We start from the raw sequence: 27466 nt of genomic DNA, 5'->3' as shown, positions 1-27466 counted from the left end.
TATTTTGAATTTGCTTCTGAAATTTTGAGGACACATTCTTGGATAGTTTGGGAAGACATTTATGCAAAAATAAAAAAACACTCGATTTTTTGAAGCCTCTAAAGCAGGCTCCCCCCTTAAACAACAATGCATTGGGTATTTTTTTGTTTTTGGTTGCATAAGAACTATCGATATTGATAACTAGGGTTTGACAGCTGAGAATGACAAATTTGTTTTGACATGTCTGTCCAGTAAAGTTTGGCAAGTCATAATGAGTCGTTTAACACCAAAACAACGTTTCCAAACTGTGGAAATTTCCTTAAAAAAAACAAAAAATAAACTGTTCACGAAGCTCATAAAGCACTGCTGGCACTATCAGACCTGGTTTCTTTCGATTTGAGGAAGCAGCTGTCGTTTCGGTGAATAGCAGACGTTATCGAGCAACGCTGACTAAATTTTTGTTTCCAAAAGCTAATCAGCTACACATCGAAAACATTTGATTTCAAAAAGGTGACGCAGCTTGCCATCAACGCTATTAGCAAGCGATTTTTTGTAATATTCAAGAAACCATTGACGCCAAACGAGCAGATTTATTGGAAAAAGTAGTGAAAAATTGAACTAATCGAATGGCCCATCTAACTGGTAGCCACGGCAAACATATGCCGAATATCATATATAAAAAATGAAATTAGCTACCAAAAAAGAAGAAAGGTGCAATAATATCTCAGTATCCTATTGTCATTTTAAGTCCTCAAGCACTTAAAAAACACCCGATATATATATATATTTTTTTTTTTGTTTTTAGTCCGGAGGCGTAAATCAAAATGTCTGAAACATCATTAAAGGTGCCGTCACACCAACGGTATGTGGGGCATGCCCCCATTAACACTAAACATTCCTCCTCCTCAGCTGATTTCCACTCTGGAACCGCGTAAGCATTTCTTCAAGGTGGAGTCGCGTTTATGTCTATTGACACAACAGGTTCCTGCGTCCAGGTTCCGCTCCTGTGGGCGTATGGAAATTTTACGCCATCGATAGTATTCACTTCTCCCACTGGCTTCGAAAGCTGTTGTGGGGGGAGTTAAACATCTGAGAAAATGCAATAGTCCGATACTCACAAACTATTGTCTTGTCTTCAGTTCGGTACTGTTGTGAGTGTTTGGCTCAAGCGTCTGTGTCTGTCGTCGGTTTGTCTAAAACAGTTCATCTCCACTGTCCACCTGGTAGCAAAGGTACCAAAAACTTTGTAATCAACGAATAGGCTTTATATTTATAACGTTGTTTGGTTGTTTTTTCCCCCTTCCTTTTCTCCTAAGAACTGTCGAGTTATGGCTTGGCTAGATTAAGCACATTGCATAAAAAATAATCTAGCTGGTTTTGCTTCCTAATTAATTTAGTATCTTAATAGTATTGATTACTTAGTCTATCTTTCTGCGTCTACTCCTGCTGCCGCTGTTGTTGCTGCAGTGGCAACTGTTGCTGTCGTTTCTGGGCTTTCCTTTCCCAGTCAATGCGGTTGAGCCTCGTCACGACTGCAGCCGCGAACGTGTTTGCGGCGTCCCATTTAGTGATGGTCGAGCACATATCCTGGACGAATCTTGCGTGGGATGGCGGGTGTTCGAATGCCTTCGCCGGTATATGCAAGATCGTTGGAGTGTTATAGTATTCTAACAAATTATTCCCCGAAAAATTTTAGTGGCGATCTTCTCAATCAAGATCTGCGCAAAAATAACCTAAAAGTCCACAACAGCTAAAATAGCAAATAGTTTCCCAATTTTGCCAATTCCCCAGTTCTCCTTAAGATATGCATCAGTTTTAATTTTTTTTCCCTCAATACAAAAAAAAAACATAAAATTGTTGCACAGTGTAACCAGCGTAGTTAACTAGTAGACACCTTTCCATGGTCAAAGTTTTAGGTTGGAAACTAAATAACATAAAAACCACACGGAGCTTTTCACACATAAATTACTCGCACTCCTCACACACACACACACACACACTCATGCATACGCACGTTCATGCACGCACCCAGTTCACTCGTTCCCACATTCACTACCACTACCATTGGCGTTGAAATTGTGCCAACACATCATCAAGGCCTGCTTTTCGGCGCTATCAACTTCGTTTGCTTTGGCATTGGGCGCATTTGTGCTCCTCTCCACGCAAACGGCTGACTTGCTTTAACCAACTAAACCGCCAATCTATGCAACCGTTAATGAATGGATGTTGCAATAGATTTTTATATATTTTCAATTTTTGGCAATGCATCCAAAGACACAGCCATAAAAGCGATGCTGCAAAATGGTTGGTGGTTGTATAACGGTGTATTGTAATATCTGGCAAATTTCAGCTTTCAAGTCTGATTTCATGCAATACGTGTTGGATACGCATACTTGCATAATGTGTGTGCATGGGACTGTCTACTCATATATTGAGATATAATTGCGCTAGGGTTGCGCTAAATTTAAGAGTATATAGGTATTGGAATTTGTGAGCTAAACTGAATATAAAATATTTTACTGAGAGCCTCAAGTTGGTAGGTAGGTAAGTATAGAAGTATAGTGGTTGTCGTTTGACATACCTAGGTTCACACGCCTGCCGTAGGCCCATTGTGATACCACCAGGGGACAGCCTTCTCACTCTACATTGTCCTCATTGCACCAACCTGTGGCTTTGATATATCTAACAAGACTTGTTATTTATATATTGGCTACTTCTGCCAAGTTATTCAGGGAACTTTTTCCTAAAATATTAAACCTTCTTTTTTCTTTTGCCATTTCTTACAAGTATTGCTATGATCTGCCTGCTTAATGAAACATTTATTTCACATGAATATAAGCAAAATTGGTTAAATTCACCCCAAATAGGTTAAGGCGTTTCATAGTTCTCCAGATGCAGTCGCCATTCTATCTCAGTAAGTAACCATTCCGGTGCAGATGTGAGTTGAGGCGATCGTAATCGGTGAGACAACCCATGAGCAATTTTAAGTCGTGTCTATCAGACCGTTTTATGCTATGTGCCTAAAGAACGTAATTTGTTTTCCCATTCGTAATCGCTCTCTCTCTCTCTCAATCATAATTCGCTTCCCAATCATACTTCGAATTACGTAATTCGCCATACAAAATTTTGAGAGCGAATCACTTCATTTGCAAGTAATTCAGTCGCACTTACCTTTCGATTTGCGAACAAATCGTTGTCTTCCCTAATTTTTCGCGGAAATTAACCAATATTAACTGTCAAACCAAAACGGATGGGTAAACGAGAAAAAACAAAAACGTCAATTAAACGTAGTAATGAAACAAAAACTGGCATTATGGAGCAGTTCAAATTGTCTTACGAGGCACGGTTTCATGAAGAGTAGTGACAGCTTCAAGGAAATGTGCCGAGATTTGTTCCTCTGCAAATTTAACCTGGAAGAAAGTAAGTTCGTTCTAAAGTTGATATGGACTTCCGGATAATTTTATTAAATATCTTCTTACAAATATTTTGGAATCGAACTCAATAGTTCTAGAATACGCGCGCGTCGATGAACTTTATTTTGAAAAATAGTACTCGAATGAGCCAAAGACTTTCGTATAAATTGTGGACGGCTTAAGTTGGTAGTTGAAATGGTTGAAAAGCCAGAGTGGCACTTTCCAAGTAGCATCAAAGCGTGTTTTTGATACCATTTTGAGGCATCCAACGGGCAGATATCTACAGCCAGCCAGAGCTGTTGATGTCATAGAGCAGATTGATTGGATTTAGGTTAGCGCATTGCACCAGGCTGCCGAAGAAAGGAGCACCCAGTAACCTCAATCTAGCTGCCAAACCCGGGTATTTTCAGAAAAAGTGCTCAACAGTCTCTTTCTCTGTAAGGTCCTTACAGCATTTGCAATGGGGATTACGTGGTGAAGCAATGACCGGTAAACTCAACTACTAGTTTGGAAATTGAATCGCTTGGAGTGCCCAGTGGGAAGTATAAAATAAGGTAAAATGTTATTATAGTTTTAACTTATTTTTCCCCTATCACCGATATTCACAGCAAATAATACTAACAAAAGGCAAAGAACAAGAAAACGAAGAAATGGTGCCAAAGTGATTTACGAATGCGCAGTGGCAACAGAGTAATTTGCAAGTTACTTACTGGCTTCCCTGTGCACTTTTTCTATATAAAATACATTTCGAGTATTCAGTGTATGAAATATCAGGCCTAACACGGTTAACAAAAAAAAACAAAAAACAAAAAAAAAAAAACAAAAAAAAATTATCAAAAATCATTGCCTATTTTAAGCCACTTCAAAATTGCACTTTATTAAACTAATAATTAATGGTCTCTCAAATTGCATATCTAAAATCTTTTCAAAAATTTTGATAACAAATTAGAGGTTTTGATGGAAATTAGTACTTTTTTTTTAATTTTGCACAAAGTTTGAAACTTTAAATTTTCATTAAAAAAATAAAAAGAATTAATTATAAAATAAATAAATATTCAGAACTTTGCCACATTTCGCGCTACTTGTAATGTTAACACAGCCATATCTATAGCTACGAATAATTGCAAATCGCCCCTAATGCACCTACAAATAGGTGCAGACATTCGCTCCAAACGCTCACAGTTCATTTTTCTTAATGGGAATTCGAATTTACATTTAAAACCATGCGCATTTGCCTTCACAGTTTTTGGCACATTCAAGACCCGCCTTCCCGTCACACACTGTTAAACGGTTTTTTGCCGAACACAAAACACAACACCACACAAAATAAGGAAAATCAATACCGAAAACTCAGAGCATTCAAGCATCACTACATTCGTAAGAGTGTATGTATATATTTCTATATATATGTATGTATGTATGGATGTGCGTGGAGCAAAGTGATGCATGGAATTCCAATTCAAATTCAATGGTGGATTTTGAATTTTTATCCTTTGCAATTTGCGTTAATGTTGTGGAAAAGTAGTATCGTGGTTTCAGCAGTCAGTCGGTGACGGTAATTTTGTTTGCAAATTGCGCATACACACAAATAAATAGGGACAGGCACACACACACACACTCGTGAGTTTTCCCGCATCTCTAACTTGCGCTAAGTAACGTTTAGACACAAACACACACAGAAACGTGCATACTACACACACACATTTATTCCGCTCACACAAACATACATACACATTTATTCAGTTCGCCAAGAGAGCCAAGCAAAAAACCTCCACTCAGTCGGGTATTGCCATGTCACTAATGAGCTTTTTATGGCATCAGGTTCTTTTTGAATCAAAGTCTCGTCCAAAGCGATTTAAACCTATTGAAAATGCACAATGCAAACGTGCAAGGCGCGACTTAATGGCCCGCAGGTAGCAAATGTTGAAACGGGTTGCGAGATGCTGCCGTGCCGACTGTTTGCCTGCGACGCCATCGAAAGTACAAATTAATGAAATTGCGAGTTTTTTGTGCGAAAGCGAAGGCGACTCAGTTTCCGCTTTGCATGTATGAGCAACTTTTATTTTTTATTTTTTCGCTCATAAGTTGCCAAGCAGTTGCAATGTGCTTAGGATGCAGTTCAGAGACATGCAACGCATAAAAGTTTACTGGCGAAAAATAATGCCAGCTGGCACTATTCAATAGTTGCCAGCCGTGGCAGTTAAAAATGTGTATTAGAGGGTACTAGCATTGAGATAGCACCTCATCTTGCCTAATTTTGCAGCAAAAAGATGAAAAAGACTGTCCTTAAGTACCGGGATCGTTTCTGAGTTTCCATGTTTATATCTGCATATTAACGGCATCCCACAAATAAGTTCACTGGCACCTAAGTCATGATGCCAACTTGATCAAAAAGTTCTCGAAACATATTCATAAAATTCCAAATGAAAGTTTATTCCTCAAAAGTGATATTATCGCCTTCAAAGTACTCTCCATCACCTGCAATCCGTTTATGCCAGCGTTTGGTTCAGCTCTCGAAACATTTCTTGAACTTTATTTCCGGTATAGCCATCAGAGCTGTCTCTGATTTTCCATTACCTGCCATCAGCTGTTAAAACGCGTTCCCGGTAGTAGGTTTTTGACTCGATCAAACTGAAAAAATCGCATGTAGCCAAACCTGATGAATTCGATGGCTGTTGGATGGTACTCGTTTCGTTCTTGGTCATGGCTTTGTGTGACGCTGCGGCTTCGAGTTGTTTTCCCATAAATCTTTTCTTTTTTGGCGAATAGCTTCACATAATCGTCTCATAACACACAAATAATTGTCCTTATTAACAGTCTCATCTTGTCGCGATAATTCGTGGTGCACAATACCGTTGTAAATTATTATGTAAAATCCGTAAGCATCACTTTTTTTTACTGAAAATGAAATTAATTTTTTTTTTGGTCTTGGTTTATTCTCTCTCTCCACTCTCTCGCTTGATGTCTGAATTGCATGTCGTACTCATAAGCCCACGATTTGTCTCTTGCAATGATGCGTTTGATGAATGTTGGGTCGGATTCAGCCAAGGAAATCATGTTTTTGGCGAGATAAACGCGGTCACTTTTTTGCATGAAATTCAGGTCCTTTGGGACCAACATTGCAGTAACACGGTGGGAACACAAATCATTAACTACCATGTCGTGAACGGATCCATGTGCAATGTTCCAGTCCTCTGTCAACTCTCAGCCACTACGCAGACCGTTTGTTATCCTCGATTGGCTCTCGATCTCTTCTCAAGCGTTCATGCCACTATTTTCCTTGTAATATCATTACCGAAACAGTTTGCCAATATTTCTATGTTTTTCGCACCATTTAATCCATTTTTAACACAAAATTTGATACAAATCCATTTTTGGAACTTCTAAATTCGGAATAAATGTGGCAACCTAAGAAGCAAACAGAATTCTAAGCAGTTCACTTAGAACGTCACCTGACGGTTGTTCCGGGATTTGATCAAAGTAGTATTGTGAAAAAAATGGGTAAAGTAATGCAAATGGTTTTCATCCGAGGAGATAATTTTTTGAGCAAAATCAACGTCATTTTCCAACTGCTTCAAAGCGCATACAGAGAACCGAAAATGATCAAAGTTCTTCTTAAAAACTAAGCATTTTTCGCAAATCAGCACCCATTTCTGAAGTAGGTTTTGAATATAACGAAGCGCTAACAGCAATTCACAGTTAATGTCAGAATGAAATGAATTTTTGTTTCGATTGAATCGGTTTGCAAACAAGTAGCTGAAGTGGTTCAGTGATTAAAAATCGATATTTCTTTATTACATATCGATATATGAAAAAATTAGGCCTTGACTCTATTTTCGAATGTACCAAAAAATTGTAACAAAAATATTGAAAAACATGCAAACGAGTAAAAATGGATTGTGCGCATTCGATAATCTGGGAACGCTTGCATGTCATTTCCTTATCAAATGCTAAAAGTCTTGAGGGCATTCAAAGTGCTAATTCATGCTTTTGGTTGTCAACATAACAGAGCTGCACATGTTTTTAAATAAAGAGACTCATCGACAAGGTTCATACTTTTCTAGTCTTTGCTATTTCCAAACAAAGTGAATATTTACTAAGTTCATGAGAGAAAATGCATACAAATGTATTAAAGCCAAAAATAAAGGAATCAGTAATTTTCTGGTCAAAACTACTACTAACTGGAACATTATGTTCTCTCTTTGTTCATATAATTGCGGCTGTGGCTGCGCACAGAAGTATGCTGTAAAATTTTTAACATTTCTCAGTATTGCTATTGCTGTAAACATAACATTTCCTGTTAGGCCAGCAGCATTTCATTAACATCGTTCTGTAATCGAGTCAACGTCTTTACACAAAAACTGCTGTTGAGCATAAACTTTAAAAGATTTTTCTGTTTAGAAGCTGTAGTTTTTGAGGCTTAAGCAATGCCCAGCAACTTAACCAATTTGCATGCAAATTACAATTAACATAATTTTTTACTCTTTTCATTTATTTTTTTCGATTTTGCCGGCATTTTACTTAGATTAACCTCAACTCAAATTAATCTGTACACATTATAAATTTTTATATAAATAGTTCTCGACATTTTTTGCACTTTCGATTTGCTTCCAGCTGGCCGCAACTATGAAATGGCGACTAGCGGTGATATATCGATGATCTCACCACCATCGTCTTCCATTTCGAACGGCCAGGATCCATTCGGACAATTGCCGCCGCTGCCACCGCCACTGCGTTCAACACAAGTGCTTCAACCGCTAACGGTTTTTCCAGGTGTGATAAGTATTTGATGTATTAGTGAAATCTCCTCACTCTCCCAATATCTGTCATCGTAACTGCCCTGCTCGTATATTTGGGCATGCAATCCACTTTTGTTTACTTTCGTAAACAGTTTTTCACTTTCAAAAGGTTTATTTTTATCGTAGTGTTTTGTTGCCAAAGCTTTTGTGCTTTTATCAATTTTTTATTAGAATGCAAATGTTTGTAAGCCCCTTTCCCAGCTTGACTTTTCAACTTTATTTTCTTTTCTTGCGCTTGTGCCGTATTTTGCCGTATTTTGCAGCAGTTTGTGTAATTTCGCTAATTATTTTAGTTGAGTTTAAGTCTTTTTTTGATTTGCCTTTTTATCATTTGATTACAATTGGCGTTGCTTTACGAATTGATGTGAATTCGTTATTGCATACATATCTGCCTATTATCACAATCATTGGTAAAACAGATGAGTTTTATACAAGTTACATACACAACACAAATATTTTTACCTTTACATGCAGTCCTTTTTATTTTAACAAGAATCTTAGAAATCGTGGTTCACCTTAAAAATATATAAAATCAAATAAAAGAAAATGAAGCCAAATAAATAAAAAAAAAATTAAACTGGAGAAAAAAAATAAAAATAATATAAAATTAAACTAAATTAAACCAAATCAAATAAAATGATGTAAATAAAATGAAATAAAGTTAAAAACAATTCAAATTATATTAAATAAAATTAAATGAATTAAAACAAATTAAATTTAATAAAATAAGTCAATAAAGAAATAAAGTAAAATTAAAAGTAATACAAAATTGAATTAAATTATGCCTAGTAAAATAAAATGAAATAAAGTAAGAAAAATAAAATAAAATAAAATAAAATAAAATAAAATAAAATAAAATAAGATAAAATAAAATAGTATAAAATAAATAAATAAAATAAAATAAAGTAAAATAAAATAAATTCTTTAACCAATCTAAAATAACAGACGAATGGGAAGAATATCGACAATGTCTCAAAGACTTTAAGAAATCTGTCAGAAGTGCAAAACGCACATCCTGCCGATCATACACTCAAGAATTAGAGAACACTTCAGAATAAGCAGACTACGCAAGATTATTGCATCAAACCCAGTCTCTCCCAGACTACTTCAACTGATCACAATCTTAGAATACTTCTAGAATCTCAATTTCAGGCTGTGTTGCCAACTTACCTGCACTTCCCAGCAGTGTTCAGAGTAATTATGGGAATAGATCAGATCTACTCAGCTCTAATAGCATCTCTACAGCAATACTAAGTTTTAAAAAATTTAAATCACCAGGTCCTGACAACATCATTCCAGCAGAACTTCATGAAGGACTAGAAATTCTGCTGCCTTGGTTAACAAGGATCTTGAACAAGTATTTAAATCTCTCTTACCTTCCGACAATTTGGAAGAAATCGAGGGTAGTATTCATTCCGAAAACGGGGAAACCTTCACACTGCAAACCAAACGATTTCAGGCCCATTAGCCTAACCTCTTTTTGCTTAAAGGCTTTTGAAAAAGTCTTAGATGAGCAAATCAAAACCCAACTCGATACTAAGTTGATCTCTGAGGCACAACACGCCTACACTAAAGGGAAATCGACTTAAACGGCACTTCATTCAGTGGTGCAAACAGTGGAAACTTCCCTTCACAATAAGGAGTACTCTCTTGTCGCATTTACGGACATAGAAGGTGCTTTTAATAATATTGAACCCAACGTTATTTTGTCTGAAATTGCCAAATTGGGTATTAATTACTCCATCCGAAAGATGATCGAACAAATGCTCCAAAATAGAATAATCACTTCAGAGCTTGGGCTAAGCCGCATGAGAATGTACGCCGTCAAAGGCACTCCTCAAGGCGGAGTACTTTCACCCCTTCTCTGAAATCTCCCTGTAAACAGTTTGCTTCGAAATCTCGAAAAAGCAGGCCGCAAGGTTGTAGCCTATGCATATGATATTGCTCTCTGCGTGTCAGGCAAACACCTGAATACCCTCACTGAGCTCATGCAACGCTCAATCAATATTCTGTCAAAATGGTGCACCGCATGCGGACTAAATGCGAATCCAACAAAGACAGATCTTGTTCTCTTCAATAGGAAACAACAATCTCCATCACTGCAAACAATAACTTTAAAAGGGGAATCATTACTTCTATCAGATTCAGCTAAATATCTAGGAGTTATTCTAGATAGGAAGCTGAGTTGGAAATTGAACATTGAAATCAGATGTAAAAAAGCTTTCATTGCTCTTTGTACTTGTAAGAAAGCTACAGGCAAAACCTGGGGTTTTTCACCTCGGATCATTTTTTGGATATATACCTCGATCATCAAACCGATACTCTTCTACGGTGTGATTGTATGGTGGACAGCACTCGAAAAACGGTGTAGAGTAGCCAAAATTGATCGAGTCCAACAGCCTGCCTCCTGATAACAGGATGTTTAAGTACAACACCTACGAAGGCTCTAAATACGTTGCTTCACTTGTTCCCTATCGATCTGGCTGGCAAAGCGATTTCAGCGAAAGCAGCGACACGCATGAATGCTATATCGAAATGGAATAAGTATCTTGGCGATTCGGCCATACTGAACAGGAACACTGTTATGTCTTCCGACATAGACTATAATGTAAGTCTTTCATCACTACCCTTGCTATTCTCCTGTTCACTCCCAACTAGGGAAGAATGGAAGACAAATCTTACCGAAATCGATGGCGCTCTGATTATATATACAGATGGTTCAAAACAAGACGGTAAAGTAGGATTTGAAATCTTTTCCTGCAGTGTGTTCCAAGCGGAAGTATGCGCTATCTGGTATGCTGCGAAAACTACTTAGAAAAGAGAATATCACTAGAGGATATCCACTTTTTCACTGACAGTCAAGCGGCCGTTCGAGCACTCAGCTCCTCTTATACCCACTCAGATGTGGTTCGATCCTGTCTCTTATCTCTGATCATTGATCGAGAATTTCGCAGCATAGCTGATCGGAGGTGGCGAGTGAAAACTACTTGCGTTACGACCAGACAAATATGGCCATCCTACAATCTGAAACAGACAAAAACCCTTATAAGTCTTTCGAAACACGAACTAAGGCATATAATATCTCTTATCACCAAAAATTTCGTATTTGGAAATAAATCAGAAAATTTAACAAAAGTAAATTGCATATCTAAATTCCCTATCGTATTATTAAGCGCGAGAAAATAGGTTACAATAAAAATGCACACAGACTTCTTTCCTTGAGATACGAAGACACAAATATACACTTATATTCTGCCACAATTCCAGTACTCAACATTTGCAATGGCTTACCGTTACCCACATTTTTGCACGCACAAACACTACCACACTTATACATGTACCACACAAGTTTTGTTGAGTATACGCCCCAGCCGACCAGCAGCAATTAGTAGCTTTTATGTATTATATCTGTTTTTTTGCACCATCAGCTACTACCATCAAGACAGCTCATGCGTAGCATATATTTAAAAGGTGACATTTGTACAACAACAATAACGTCGCCGATTTTGCACTTCACCTTTTTCAAATCAATTTTCTTACAACTTTCATTGTGTCATCATCAGATTCAGTGGATCAATTTTTGATGTTTGCTTATTTTTCTTAGTACAAAGTTATTTTTACCGCAATTATGTATATATATACATATGCGTATGTGTATGTGAGTATATTTGTGAATATATACACATAAATATGTATATGCGTGTTTTATTTATTTTCACTTTGACTGTTTTTGACTTGAAATTTTTGGCTGCAGCTGTGCCATAAACGCTTGTTCTTATCCAAGCGCAGCCTTTTTATTGCAAGTACTTAGTTGTGGACTTTTATAGCAATTTTTATTATATTATTTTTCTTCATAAACGTTGGAACGAAATCGTTTGATGCTTATGCGTTTGTTGAAAAATATTAAAATCGTACACATTTTTGTGGCCTTTTACTTATTAACTCTCTACATGTCCTTTCCAACATTTTACTATGTGTAGCACATGTCAAATACTTATAAACATACAATTATTCAAAAAAAACAAAAAAGCAATAAGCAAAATCTGCTATGAAACTACAAGAATATGCTAACCACAAATCAAATTACTCGTTCTCTATTTCTTTTCTGCGTTTTTTCTACGCGTTGTTAATACTAACAAAAATAAAAAAATACAAATATTTAATACAACACAAAAAATGTATAAATTCAACCGCTAAATTTATTAAAACTACAACATTTGCGACAAATATTTACGTGTGAAAACAAAAAAAAATTAAAAATTAATATTTTTCTTTGTCGTGTCGCTTTACCGTTGATTTTTTTCCGTAGAGTGAGTATAAATGCAGTTAATTTTATTATTTAATTCTTTGTAATTTTCAGTTCTTTATTATTAATTTTTTTTCGCATTTAATGACTTTTTTTTTTGTGAATTCTTATGTTCGTATGTACGTATGAAAAAAATGCGCTACAAAATTTATGTGTATTTCGAACATTCGCATTCATATAGTGACCAATTTGAGCGAAGACTCTTACGATTATGTTTTTGGTGGTCGACGTAAGACCCCGCCTGCTACAAGAACAACCACTACACTCAAGCTGACCTCTCCTCCCATACGCCTGCGACCAGAAGGTGAGTACATTGGCCACAATTCAAGTATACATACATACATATGCAATTACATATCTCTTATTTACTGGAAGAATGTCATAACTCAAAAAATGCAGAAATCGACAAAAACAGCTTTGAAATCACTTACACTATACTTACACACTTATTCCTAAGTAAAATCGCGTACATATTTTTTTCGTATAAGATACTGCTAACAAATAATGCCATGCATTTTTGCACTGCATACAAAAAGAGCTGATAGTAATTTCCGCATACTTCTGTAATTTTGACACTCTTGCATAAAATGCGCGATATGTACACTAGCACTAGTAAGAGTAGTCATTTACATGAGATACTGAGAGAAAGAAAAGTGCATTATTTAAATTTTGTTGCACAATAATCTTATATTTCTCCTAAATAAATGTAACATTTCTCTCAACTAATCATTGAAATGAGTACCCTTAATAGTATAGATGCACTCGAAGCCACACATTCATAGGCTTACAGCTTACTTCATTCATTCACTTTAGAAATAATTTTAAATCTCCCTACACACTCTCTCTATGCATTCTATCGCATCTCTTTGTTGCTATCTGGTATCCAATACCCGTTACTTATATGCGCCTTTCTCCTTTTCACAGACGCTCACCATCGAGGTGGCAACGTAAATAATGGTGGCCGTTTTTATCGTCATTCCTTTAGTTACGCGCCAAAACGCACCCGACACGGCAACAACAGCGAACGCAATGAAAATCGTGAATCACGACTGAGATGTCATGGCGAAGACGAAGCAACACTGCGCCAACTGCTGCTCGAGTATGTAGCCAATTCAATTTCTATCACTACTCTATTAGTTATATTCTCTCACTTTATTCATACGCTTACTTACATTTGCAATATTTACTTGATTCCACATAACCTACATATATTATATATGTATAACGGCATTATCAACAGCTTCTCACCTCATGTGCATTTTTCTCATGTCATAAATATATGTAAATAAATAATCATTCCATATTTTATCCTTTTTGTTTTCACTGATTTTCTTAAGTTCCATGTGTGATTAATAACTTAAAAAAAATAAATAAAAAAGTGCGAGCCAATGAGCATCCGAAAGGCAGGTAGCGTTTATTAAATCAATAGAAGAAGAGGGATGGAAAAAAGAAATGAAGGCTAACCCAAATACTCCCAATTTATTTACTGATGGTTCGAAAATGTTAGACGGAGTAGGGGCAGGGATCTACTGCGCAGAGCTAGGCATCAGGCAGCCATTTAAGCTTACTGACCACTGCAGTATCTTTCAAGCAGAAGTCTTTGCGGTAGGTAAGGCTGCGGAAATAGCATTCGCAAAGACATCAAGCAACTCCAAAATAAGTAGGTATATACGCTGACAGCCAAGCTGCGATAAAAGCAATAAACTCATATGAAATTTAATATGATTAAAATTTTTCATCTAAAAATGTTCTAAGAAGCAGGGAAGGCTTTTGAGAGATTAGCCTCAGACAGACGGTTGCATATCTATTGGGTGACCCGGACATAAGGGCATTGCAGGAAACGAAATTGTAGATGAGATTGCCAAAGGCGCTGTTTACAGACAACTCGTACAAGAAAACGTCATACTGAAACCTTTAAATACGGTATACAAAGACATCGCGGTGGACATGAAAATACGGATAGATAGGAGGTGGAATAATATAGCCACTTGCAAAACCGCGAAAATCATGTGTGCACAAAATGCAGATCAATACGCCCGATTCGTATTAGCTCTGTCTAGAAAAGAAAGCAGAACTATCGTAGATATGCTGGCAGGCCACAATTTACTGGCGGCGCACGCATACAAAATAGGAATTACAAACAACGCTAGCTGCAGATTTTGCAATGAACTAGCAGAGAGGGAAACGCTAGAACACCTTCTATGTTCCTGCCCTGCATTAGCTAGAACCAGATTAAAATGCTTAGGACCTTTACACAATGAGAAGTTAGAGTAGCTCTCGGGGATAGAGCTCCAAAGTTTACTTAGGTTCGCAAAAGACGCAGCGGTATTACAAGATGTCTACTACAAAGAAACGTAAAGGTCTAGCTCCATCTGGTAACACTAGGTCTATGTGATGGCTTTCAGCCCGCCAGGTCAACCTAACTTAACCTATGCTGTCTGCGAGTTTTAATACAAATGAAATTCAGCTAACAGAAAATGTTACTTTACAGTGATAGATTACGTATTGTTAAGATTTTTCCCCTGCACTTTCAAGCGCAGCCATACAAATTACGTTTAGTTAGGTGTGTTAACATTTTGATACATATAATAAAAAACCCTTTCATTCAATTTTTTATGAAAATATTACTTATCTGTATTAAACGAAAAAATACGCCCCTTATTTGGAAATATGTGTGCATTTCTGCCGTTCGAGTGTACTTATACTTGTATTTCTGCCATGAAAAAGATGGGCAAAAGAAATATCTGCCGCTCAAATTCGGCATACAACTATAGGTCCCTCATCCTCAAGACGCACGTCACAAATAAAAGCAGTAGCTCCGCCATTACACCCTTTATTGCGTGTTTGCCAATTATATAAAAAATAAAATAAAAAACGCCGGATCTTAGAGCCTAGTGACAGTTCTGCCTGTATTCTTCTAACTGCTTTTACCTTATTTCCTTACCTTTCGCTATTAAGCAAATGATCTAAACTATTTGCAATTTTTCTAAAAATCACATAGATTTTTTTCCAAAGCTCTAATTTTAAGGTAGAAAATACTACCTGAACTAACTTGATCATAAATAATATTTCTATATGCGTCTCGATCACAGCGCCACTTGGCGGATCGAAACAAGCTTGTAAACCTTCCCAGATGCGCTCACGACAACTTACTAACATTTCATCGAAAAGAGAATAACAGTTTTGGAAGCTATAAGCTAGAAGCAATCAAGCCAATAAATGTTTCCATTTATAAATAAAAAAATAAACAAATGACTTATAGCCTGTTTACACCTTTCTTGTTGCACACTCGGATTCTCGTGTATACAAATCGCTTACTGAAATACCCCTGATGTAAAAAAGAGAACAAAAACAAATTAGATTGCGATCAATAGCACTTAAATATTTAATAACTAAATGTGAATTAAAATATCTTCACTCAAATAATTTAAAGTGGAAATTATTGTATTTGAGCAATCAACGCAGCCGGTTGAAATAAATTTTTCGTTGTGATTTATTTGCACGCAACCGAAATGCAAATGCATTTACTCAACTGCATTTCCCAAATAGCACAGACAAATTGCAAACACACACATACATACACGCGTGTATGAATGCAAAGGTATTTGTGCTGATATCGACATACCAACATCTCCATGTACGTATGCACGCATTTCTACCGTTGGTATTCCAAATTATTTGGTTTGTAATTAATTTATGCGACCGACCTGGCTAACTCGATAGGCTCGAAATCCAAACAAATTTCGTTAAAACATACCAACAAAATGGCATTAAACAAATGCACCGTTATTTAGTTATTTATTGTGAAACCGAAATAAACAAATATATCATTTAGATTAGTATTTGAGAAAAAAGGCTAGATTTACCTGGCAAAAAAAAACACGTTAAATATCTAAATGGTGTCGCTTTATTGGCATTGCAGAGAGATTTGTGCAATATTTGCGCCTATGATTAAAATTTGATAACAATGTCGTGATTAGTCGTATTACATCGAAAAGGCTGGCATTAATACCCAATTGGCAGGTGGCATAAATTGGCTGTGGCGGTATTTATTTTTTTTCCTATAGCTAAGCGAATGTCGGTCATGTATGTGAGAGGATTAAAGTGAGAAATATTTATTCAACAATTAGTGATTTAATATTAACTAATAGTTGAGCTTAAATGGCCAGAAAGAATTCTATTGCACGCTTGAAAATTATAAAGAGGCTTTTAACTCAGAGCTTTCAAGGGACATACCTCACTCTGATAAATAAATAAAAAATAAAACCACGCATAGGTTTAAGTTTCGTCACCTTATGCCGTTCACTACGGTTCTCGCAAAGTTTACGAAATGAATGATAGTCGCGAATGAAAGTCGCTGTGTCTTACAAAAATAGCGAAGTATTAATCTTTGTAGGTCTAATTTATACAGTTTGTCAATTAATTGCTTGTAAAGGGATAAAAAGCACACAAATTAATTTCTAATCTAATATTTAACCAATTAAAACTTCTTTTTGGAAATTTTTTTTGCTAATTGACATTATTAAACCAAGTTTTTCTATTTCATATTCAAGGCACAATAATTCCAAAATTCAAAAAATAAAATTAAAAAAAGCATAAAAATCCAAAAAAAATTAAATAATGTGCAGCCAACTAATCAGTTGTATAGGGTGGGCCATGTAAAATTTGCTTTTTGAATCGGCTACACAAAAAAAACTAATCAATATTTTTTCAAACTTTTTTTTTTTATTTTGAAGATTGTCATTTATGAATGAAAAATAATATCGTTCAAATGACTGCCACGACTGGCTTTACAGTAGGCCATTCGATCAACCCAATTTTTAAGCACATTTTCGATTGCTTGGGCTGAAATTTCATGAATGGCAACTTCGATTTCGTGTTTTAAAGCATCAATCGTCTCTGGATGGCTCGCATAGCATTTGTCCTTAACGGCTCCTCACAAAAGATAGTCCAGCGGGCTTAAATCACAGCTCCGAGGCGGCCAATTGATATCGGAATTCCGGCTGATTATTCGGTTTTCAAAAACGGTAGTCAAAAGTTTGAGTGTAACTTTGGCAGTGTGAATCGTCCTGTTGAAACCAAATGTCGTCCATGTCATCCTCTTCAATTTTTGGAAACAAAAACTCCTTGAGCATGTCAGGCTAACGCTCGCCATTTACTGTAACCGCGACTCCTCGCTCATTTTCGAAAAGAAATGGCCCGATGATGTCGCCAGACCAAAAACCGCATCAAACAGTGACTCGTTGTGGATGCATTTGCTTCTCTACAGTAACGTGTGGATTTTCTGAGCCCCAAATCCGACAATTTTGCTTATTGACGCAGCCACCGATCAGAAAAGAAGAAGAAGACTCACCACTTTGGAAATAGGTTTTCAATATTTCCCAATTTTGTTAAGCGTATAGCGTCCCATTTCGTAAATGTCAAACCTTTAAGTAAATTATGAACACATTTGACATGTCATTTGTGTTACCATTCTCAAAAAAATAGGTGGTTCAAAAAGCAAACGCTATATGGCCCACCCTGTATTTTGTATTTAACGAGACAGATACCTGTAAACTGCCATATTTTCCTGATTTTCATTAAAATTATTTAAAATGAAGAAGTCAATATATTTTTTTCAAAATTGGCATACAGTTTATTTATACATTAAAATAATAGAAATATTTTGTTTTTATTTTAATCATTTAAAATGGTGGATGTACACTGTCAGTGAGCTGAGCACAAAAAACCAAAATTTTTTTTGTTTATTAATGCCATAATTTCTATATGAATTAAAAAAAAAATGGGGAAAAAATTCGCCGAATAAAAAGCTTCAACAAAAAAATTAATTTTGGGGCGAATTTTCCTACTATTTTTCCTTCGAAAAAATTATTTTTTCGAAAATTTTTCAAAAACTTGTAATTCACATAGAAAGTAATACCATAAAAAAGATGTGTGCAAAATTTTAGGGAGATCGGTCAATAACTTTTTGAGTTATCGTGAACGCCAATTCGAAAAATATAGTTTTGAGAAAAATGCGTGTAAAGTTTAAATACAACGTAATTTTACCTCTCCCAGCGCTCGAACGCAAAGAATAGAGGGTTGAAGAAATACTTAAATTTACCTTCTAAACATTTTTTGACGTATTAAAGGATTATATTAACATTTTATGACAAAAAAATTTTTTTTTCGAAATTTTACTGGTATCTGTCCCCTTGAATATGTGCATATGACTACAATGAGGAAAATACAGCCCTAAGAATACTCATATATAGTATGGCCTCTTTTTTGTTTTTTTTTTAGTCAGGAGGTATAAATCAAAATGTCTGAAACATCTTCAAAGGTGCCGTCACACCAATGGTATGTGGGGCATGCTCCCACTAACACTATAACAATCCTCCTCCTCGGCTGATTTCCACCCTGGAACCGCGTTAGCATTTCTTCAAGGTGGAGCCGCGTTTATGTCTACTCACACAACAGGTTCCTGCGTATGGCCTCTATTAGTAACAGACCACCGACTACAGGATATGAACTGCATAAGCGTATACAGAGCATAAGCCTCTAATATTTCCTATCATTCCTCCTAAATGGTATTGATGAGAGTGTGCACTAGGCACTGTATGCGCAGATATTAAAAAGAGTTCACCTGGTATCCACTTAAGGCTCAATTAGGTGCCTAGAAAATATTTCTCCACTCTATCCCGACATGTTCCTATACCATACCGTTCTTTTACCGCATTCAATCAGGCCGTCCAGCGATACTATTTCCAGGCAGCTCAGGTCTTCTATGATGAGATTTGTCAAAAAAATGCTCGCACTTTGCTTCGACGATAGTAAATAAAGCAAGCCCTAAAAATATAAAAAATATAAAATAATAAAAAAGAAAATAAAAAATAAAAAATAGCTCAAGTTTAATTCAAATATGTTTTTGTTACATTACTTTATTGTTCGCAATTTCTGTTCATAGCTCATATGTATGTACATACCATATACATTTGTTTCTGCTCTGCTCATTTTTATGGTAGTTATTGAAATGTGTATTACACTTATAAAACCCAAATCACCAATATTAACTGACGAGTCACGTATTCATTAATAAAAGTGCAATTATTATAATAATTCTTTTTTGTAACTTGTTTTTTTTTTTGTATTTCTCTTCCTCTATTCATCGTGTTTTTTTTCTCTCTTTAACAACTATTTAAATATATGTATATCTCTCCCGTCCACTAACTTGTCAACGATTTGTTTGTTCGTTATCCCCTCATCTCGGCTCCACGACGCTTCACGGCTACAGCATTGTACACTAACTGAGCAGATTATGTTAATTTAAGTGCACCCTCAATATGTCAATTACAATTATCATTGCCAGCATTAACATTAGCATTAACAATAATTATAATATAACCAAAAACAAAAGCAAGTAAAATAGCTAAGGGGAAGTAACAGGAAGTGAGAGTGCTACATCTGCGTGTACGACCGGCGTTGTACGACTTAGTGCGTATGTATTGATGCACTTGCAGTGTGAAGACTTAAAGACTAATCTGTTCAGTTGAGATTGTCACAATTCTGTTGCGCGTATTGTTGTTGTTTTTGTTTTGGTCTGATTCGACGAAAAGCCACGCAGTAGTGTGCTCCGGCAACGCGCCGCCTAAGCTGTACATCAATGTCCACCAATTGCGCGCATCAAAGACATTCACCAACAACCAGCCAAACGCAAACATAAAACTAAAAAACCAAGAAAACAGAAAAAAACCAAATAAGTTAAATTCGAGTATATAAGAAACAAACAACAAATTGAAACGCTTAAAAAAACGGATAGAAATTACGAAAACTAATAACAAGCAGAACTTCCAATCACAATTTTAATAAAAAATAAAAAAATGTTGCATAAAAACGTAATGCAGAAAAGTTCATTAAAAATTAAGAAAAAAATGAAAATTTAACTAATTAAAGTAACAGCACGAATTCAGTACTGGAATTTTAAATTAATTGGCGAAAGCAACATTTTTGCAAAATAAATAAATCGTAATTTGAATTCTTGTTAACCATATAATAAGCACATACACATAGATCCTAATAGCGTTTTAACCTAATTCCGTATACCGTAATCCTAAGCGTACACGTAAGCCCTAGCGTAAATAGCAGCATTATTTATCGATATTACTCTCCTCGCAAGTGTCACCCTCCTGTCAAAGCAACAAAATGATGATGGAAACAATGCCACCCAGGTATAAATATTTCTAGATAATTTTTTATGTATGTATATGTATATGTATACGTACCATACGTATTTTTAATAGCAAAAATAATTACATCACCAATGTATTTATTTAATTAAAAGTGTTGTGTTTACACCTGAGTGTTGAATTTTAATTTTTGTACAAATTTGTGTAAAAACAAGAAAATGAAAATTTGCAAAAGTTGTTTTTACCGTCAATTCTTCTTATGTTACAATTTTGTTTCTACTTTTATGTATGTGACTAACTTTGAATTATATTTTGCTTTCATACGAGATGCTCAAGTTTGTGTGTAGGTATTAAGACAGAAAATGAATGAAGCTTACACATTGTGGGAATTAATTTTTGGGAAATATCTGACGCTGACGCTCCCATTTGAAGCGTAGTGGCATTCGCTTGCTTTAGGACAGTTATGAAAATACGCTTTTATTTTTTTTTCTCTGATTTTACTCTGATATATATATATGCATACATAATTGGTGGGTACACCCTTTTTGGGTGTTTGGCCGAGCTCCTCCTCCTATTTGTGGCGTCCGTCTTGATGTTGTTTCACAAATGGAGTGTCCCACAGTTTCAAGCCGACTCCGAACGGCAGATATTTTCTGTGAGGAGCTTTTTCATGGTAGAAATAACTGGAGGCTTGCGATTGCGATTTACATCCATTTTGAGAGCTTGAAAACTGGAAACAGAGGTGACAACCTACCAAAAAAAGCAGAGCTCAAATAAGTTGAGCGATACCCGGTGGGTGTTTCGAGAACTTTCTGATCAAGTTGGTATACTCAAGAATAATAGAACCCAAGTCTGGCCCAGTTGTGACGTTGTGACGTCAGCACGGAAACAAATCTTTCTATTCGTTAGTTAGGAAGAGTAAGCGAAGAGCAGTGAAAAAATTTACATTTGGAGGTTTTGTTCTCATTTGTGCTTTCACAATTTAACATGCTGCATCTCGTTTTTATTACTTTGTGTAATTTAAAAATCCAAATATTCACTGATTACCTCAAAAACAAATTACTTTGCACACAAAGTTTGTTTTTTCTGTTAACGTCACTCGAATGCGAAATTCGCCTAGAAAAAAGTGCCGGTGTGCGAAAGGCGCCACCTTTTTATTCTCTGCATCGAGGTTTATGCCGTAAACAAATGTGCGAGTGTCACACGCGTTTTGAAATGTTTCTTTTTTTTCGCCTGCTGCTTGAGCATCTCGCGTTTGCATAAATTTAATTTGTGTACAAATTTTCTCACAAAGGTCATTGAATTGATTTGGCATTTTTTGTATTTTGTGTAGCATACATAAATATGTATATAAATTCCCGTTTAATTTTTTTTTTTTTTGTTTTTTGGTTTTGTACTTTTTACTTTAACAAACAAGCCATATAACTCTTAAAATCACTTATTTCATTCTCCAATCACCACTTGAATTTTCGATGTCTTTGTATTGTTGTATTTTTGCCAAATATACATACCTTTTTACTACATACTACATCAACTATCTACTCTCTCACAAAAACAAACACAAAGTGGAATGGTTCTAACGCCACTCAATGAGTATGAATAAAAATTTATTAAAAACAATATTTTTTCTTCCTTCACTTGAAAATTCTACTTAAGTAGCCACAAGTATATATGTATGTACATATTTTGCAACCACTAAAGCTTTTTCCTCACTTATCTACTTCTTCTTCCTCTTTTTTACCTTGGCTCATGAACTTTGATTTTTGTTTCTGGAAATAAAACAGTAATTCTAAGCCTTTTCTCAGCTCTCTAAAGCATCTATGTATAAGTATACATTTTTTTTGCATAATAGATGAATGATCCTCGCGCATAAGCAGTCATTGCACTGTATAGTTTCTTTTAATAAAAATATATAAATAATAAACTGCATTAAAACAATTTTATAAATTAAATAGAATAATTTGCAACATTTAAAGTTTATACATTTTTACTAATTTCTACACCTATAAATGTGTATGTACATATATGAACATATTAACAAAATCTCTATTTTCATCTCTATTCTCAATTTGTTCCAATTCTCTCGCAGCAACAAGCATGTTTTGTTTTTGTTTTTCCTCTTTTGTATTAAAATAAACCATGTGTTTAAACAACTTTTACGCTAAAATTTCTGTTAACTGTGACGCTCAATTTCTCCTGGTTTAAGACTTCGCTTAATCTTGTACAAAGTCGGCGGTTTATTCTCCTTAATTTAAACTGCTCTATCTCCTACTAAATATTGCACTAAGGGGACTTTAAAAGTTTAGAACTTTAAATGATCTGATTTGTTGTTACAATATATTGTCGGAAAAGTAAAAACAATTTTACTCACTACCAAGTGGGCCATAGTAGTTATGTCGGGCGATTTCTGTTTTTCATGCAAAATGACGCGAGCTAGAAACATAAACTGAGCAAAAGCAAAAACAAAAAATCATGATTCATCAATGCGAATAGACTCAGCCTGTTATCGGATAGAGAAATTTTATTTTGGAAAAATAATTTTTCTAGTGTTAGATAAATAATCCAATCCTGGCCCATCATGTTGCTAAAGGGTGTTTAGTTGCCAACCAGATGATAGACGTAATTGAATACTAAATACAAAAAATTATTCTCTGCATTCTCGCCTTTATGGCACTATGCGCCTAAAGCTGACGCAATAGCAACTACTAATAATAATGTCAATTCTGGCCACTGACGCACGAAGTACAATAAATACAAACATTGCCCATTTGCATACATTTCAGCGAGCTTATCCAACATACGGATTTCATGGGACCGTACCTGGAGTCTTAATAACTGTGGTATTAAGTAATATGCCAAAGTTGAGGTTAATGCCAAATTAAGTCAGATAGTTTCCAATTAAAAGCAGACCATATGTGAAGTATTAAGCTCATCAGGCATTTTATTCGTTTTATTTTCCATAAAAATGCTTACTTAAAAATAAAAGAACTTAGCAAACAAGAATGCAAAATCTTACTCAAATCCAATGTTAAAAAAAAATGATGACATACTTTGAAATTAAAAAATTATAAATTACTCTTTTAATCATACGAAATGTGAATTTCCCTTGTTGTTGTTTTTTGATTGAACTAAACAAAATTTTCGTCCAACTTTATCTGCTTTGCCATCCTTTCTCCTTCTTTACAATATTTTGTAGAAGCTCAACGCAAGTTAACTTTGCACGGGTCTCCTTATTGCTGCCTACTTTGTCGCAATCATGTTGAATAACGCTTTTCCCCCCTTTTCGAAAGAGAAAGCGCATCTGTCAACATTTTTATTGTTAGCTGCCTTCATAAAGAAGGCTCTGGCTGTTTTGTTTGTTTAAGGGGTTACATACATACATACGTACGGCAGCGCGAAAAATGCGCTAAAAGCATAACTGTTTTTAGAAGAGATAACAATAGAAATAAATATAAAAAATTTTTATACATTGTTTATTAGTACTTAAACTTTTTAAAAAAATTTATTTTAATTTTTCTTTACAAAAATTAGTATATTATATAAAAAATCACGTGACGAAAAGTACAATGAAAAAAAGTTGCTCCACGGGCTGCATCATTTCTCCTTGAAATGTTGATGGATCTGTAAAAAGTAAAAAATACTTGTAAAGTAAAGTTGTAGTTATAGTCTGTTGAGCTGGATTTTTGAATTTCGAAAAATTTTGAAATTCACGGCATTAAAAAAACAAACAAAAAAAAACGTAAAACGCATAAACGTCATAAATGTCACTCTTTAATAATTTAAAAACATTTTTTTTATTAAAAAATATCAAAAATCCGGCTGGACGGGAAGGGAAAACACTTTCGCATATTAAAAAAACACCGCATCAAAAAATATAAAAAAGTGTATGAGTTATCATACAGACCGTGCCGGAAGAAGTAGTTTCGAAAAAACGAGTTTTAAGTTTGAGGTACAGGAGCGCGTGGACTACTCTCAATCTAGTTAAGGGGTTACATGGGTTTCGTCGGGTAAAAAATGGCCTATTTTCAGTATTTTTGTTTCTATGTAAAAAATTATTTATTTAATTCAAACTTTTTTCTGTCTTATAGATACATATTTAAAGAATAATTTCTGAAATTTTCAAAAAAAAAAATTAAATTAAAACTCCTCCATTGTGAGTGGCGTACGCGGACGACATAGTGCTTATGGTTTCAGGAATGTTTCCAACCACAATCAGTGAGATTATGGAAGGAGCTCTGGTTTTACTCAGCAATTGGGCCACGGACTGTGGTTTAAGCGTAAACCCGAGAAAAACTGAACTGATGCTATTCACCAAGAAAACCAAGGTGCCAAACTTTAATCTCCCAAAACTAAACGGCGTCAGCCTCACGCTAACCAAACAGGCCAAATACCTAGGGGTTATCCTGGACCCCAAACTCAGCTGGAAGTCCAACGTAGAATACAGGGTAAAGAAAGCGAACATAGCACTTTACACATGTAAGAGAATGTTGGGAAAAAATGGGGTCTCCAACCAAAATTATCCAACTGGTCCTACACAGCCATTGTAAGGCCAATACTAACATATGCGGCACTAGTTTGGTGGCCTGCAACAGAAAGGAAATACAACAAAACTAAGCTGAACAAGATACAAAGAACAGCGTGTATCCTAACTACAGGAGCGCTTAGCACCAGTCCTACTGAAGCGCTCAATGTACTAATACATCTATTGCCATTAGATTTACACATTAAAGCAATAGCTACTTGCAGCGCGGTGAGACTTAGAGACATAGGAAGCTGGACAACAAGGCCGTAAGGTCACAGCAAGATCCTCCTACAGGGACCCCCGCTGCTCAAAAACGGATCAGACTACACAGTCCCCGACCTAAACTTCAAGAAAGGCTTTACGGTACGCTTCCCACCGAGAGCCGAGTGGAGCAAAGGAGAGGTGATTGGAAGACACGATGTCGAAATCTATACAGATGGTTCTAAGATGAACTGTGGTGTGGGAGCTGGCTTCCATTCGGAGCCACTCAACCTATCCCAATCAATTCGTCTTCCTGATTATGCCACCGTGTTCCAGGCAGAACTTTTAGCGATCAGAGAAGCATGCAAATCCCTAGAACTCTACAAGGTAGTTGGTGCAAGAGTAGCTATCTTCTCAGACAGTCAAGCAGCTATTAAGGCCTTAGACTCCAACTACATTTCATCCAAATTGGTCCTACAGTGTAGAGAGGAGCTGAAACTGCTCAGCCATTGGCTCGAAATTACCCTGATATGGGTTCCCGGTCATAGGAACATACAAGGCAATGAGATAGCGGATGAGCTAGCAAGAAAGGGCTCAACACTAGACATAACAGAGGCGGTGGCAGTTTCCACCCCACTGAACACACTAAAAGCATCTATTGCTTCACACTATCATGCTTTAGCCGAAAGAAGATGGAAGCAAATACCTACATGTATTACAACAAAAAACACATGGCCGTCATATAAAATCCAAAGGACGAATGACCTGTTAGGATGCTCTCGGCCAAACATTTCACGGATCACTGCAACCCTTACAGGACATTGGAAAGTAGGGGATCATGCAGCTAGACTCAATCTACCCTTCAATCCTATCTGTAGAAGCTGTCAAGCGGAAGGGGCGAAGGAAAGTCTGTTCCACTATTTATGTGAATGTCCGGGACTAGCCAGGGCACGACTCCGATCCTTCGGTAAGCCTTTCCTACAGCAAATTGAGGAGATCTCAGTCATCGAGATAAAGGATTTGCTCCTATTCTTGGACCTCACTAAATGGATCTGACTTGGAAACAAAAAAAAAAAAAAAAAAAAAAAAATCATCATCATTTCACGAGATAGTGGTATTAAAACGGTGCTGGTCACTAATTAGGAGCATTTCAGCTAAGAAATGTTCAACCACCTCAACAACAACAACAACAACAACCTCCATTGTGACGTCATTTCCGATGAGCCCTCGAAAAAAGGTGCCTCCGCGTTATCAGCATAAATCCTAACAGGATCATCAGAAATGAAAAAACAAAAATAAGTGTTTTAGTTAAGACCATAAACTCGTGCTTTAACGAAGGAAAGAAAAAAAAGTAAAAATTGTAATTTTGACAGACATTTTTCCAAAAAAATTAAGATTTCGGTCAAATTTGCTTGATATTTTTTTTTTTTTTAAATAGTTGTAATTGAAAAAAAAAATTCTTCATCCAAGCACGAGTAAATTGTATCTCGAACACCTGTGTAAAATTTCATCAAGATCGGTTGAGTAGTTTTGAGAACATTTGACAACCAACTTTGAAAACGCGGTTCCGAGAAAAACGCGTTTAAAGTTTTGAGTAACAATAAATGTGGCTTGGAGTGCACACATTCCAAAGGCTATATCTCCGAAACTATTATTCGGATCGACTTTAAAATTTAGAATAACATTTTTCAGATGTTGTAGAAATTAACAAGCCAAAAAAAAAATCGATTTTTTGAACCCACAAAACTCATGTAACCCCTTAATGGGCTGTAGAAGATATAATATTGGGAATTTCCGCATGGAAAAACAAAAGTCGATCTTTTGAAAATTTTTGACGTGTGTAACCCCTTAATAACTGCATCAACTCCCCATATGAAGAGGTTCTCGGTCAAAACAGGAAGCATTTTAGGGCGTAAATCGAAAGGGGTTCATAATTGAAAAATGTCGTTCGACCAGTATGTAGTGCAAAGAGCGGTCGTATAGCGCAGTATGGGTGTATAAGTACACAGATATAGAAATTGTTTCGCGCTCTTGGCAATTAAGAATTGTTTAAAAACCGTTCCTCCCATACACCTACTCTA

The 27466-nt window shown here is 35.9% G+C and overlaps 2 protein-coding genes across 3 annotated transcripts in view; both read left to right on the top strand.

Moving 5' to 3' along the window:
* The window catches only part of LOC129240059 (uncharacterized), a 144856-nt gene that overhangs the window by 82783 nt on the left and 34607 nt on the right, over positions 1-27466 (top strand). The window contains exon 3 of one of the 2 annotated variants that reach the window (XR_008582024.1): positions 12679-12786. The exons of the other annotated variant lie outside the window; for it this stretch is intronic. The gene's annotated coding sequence lies outside the window, so the exon portion shown is untranslated. Of the gene's footprint in view, positions 1-12678; positions 12787-27466 lie in introns of those variants that run through there. 2 annotated transcript variants of the gene reach the window in all.
* Positions 13452-27466, top strand: part of LOC129240526 (glucose transporter type 1) — an 83486-nt gene continuing 69471 nt past the window's right edge. The window contains exon 1 of the mRNA XM_054876385.1: positions 13452-13596. Coding sequence (XP_054732360.1) covers positions 13552-13596 — 45 coding nt within the window. The 5' untranslated portion in view covers positions 13452-13551. The remainder of the gene's footprint in view (positions 13597-27466) is intronic.

This window comes from Anastrepha obliqua, chromosome 3 (assembly GCF_027943255.1).
Source record: "Anastrepha obliqua isolate idAnaObli1 chromosome 3, idAnaObli1_1.0, whole genome shotgun sequence".
NCBI lineage: Eukaryota > Metazoa > Arthropoda > Insecta > Diptera > Tephritidae > Anastrepha > Anastrepha obliqua.
Note: the sequence above shows the minus strand (reverse complement) of the source record. Positions and strands in the feature narration are given on the sequence as shown.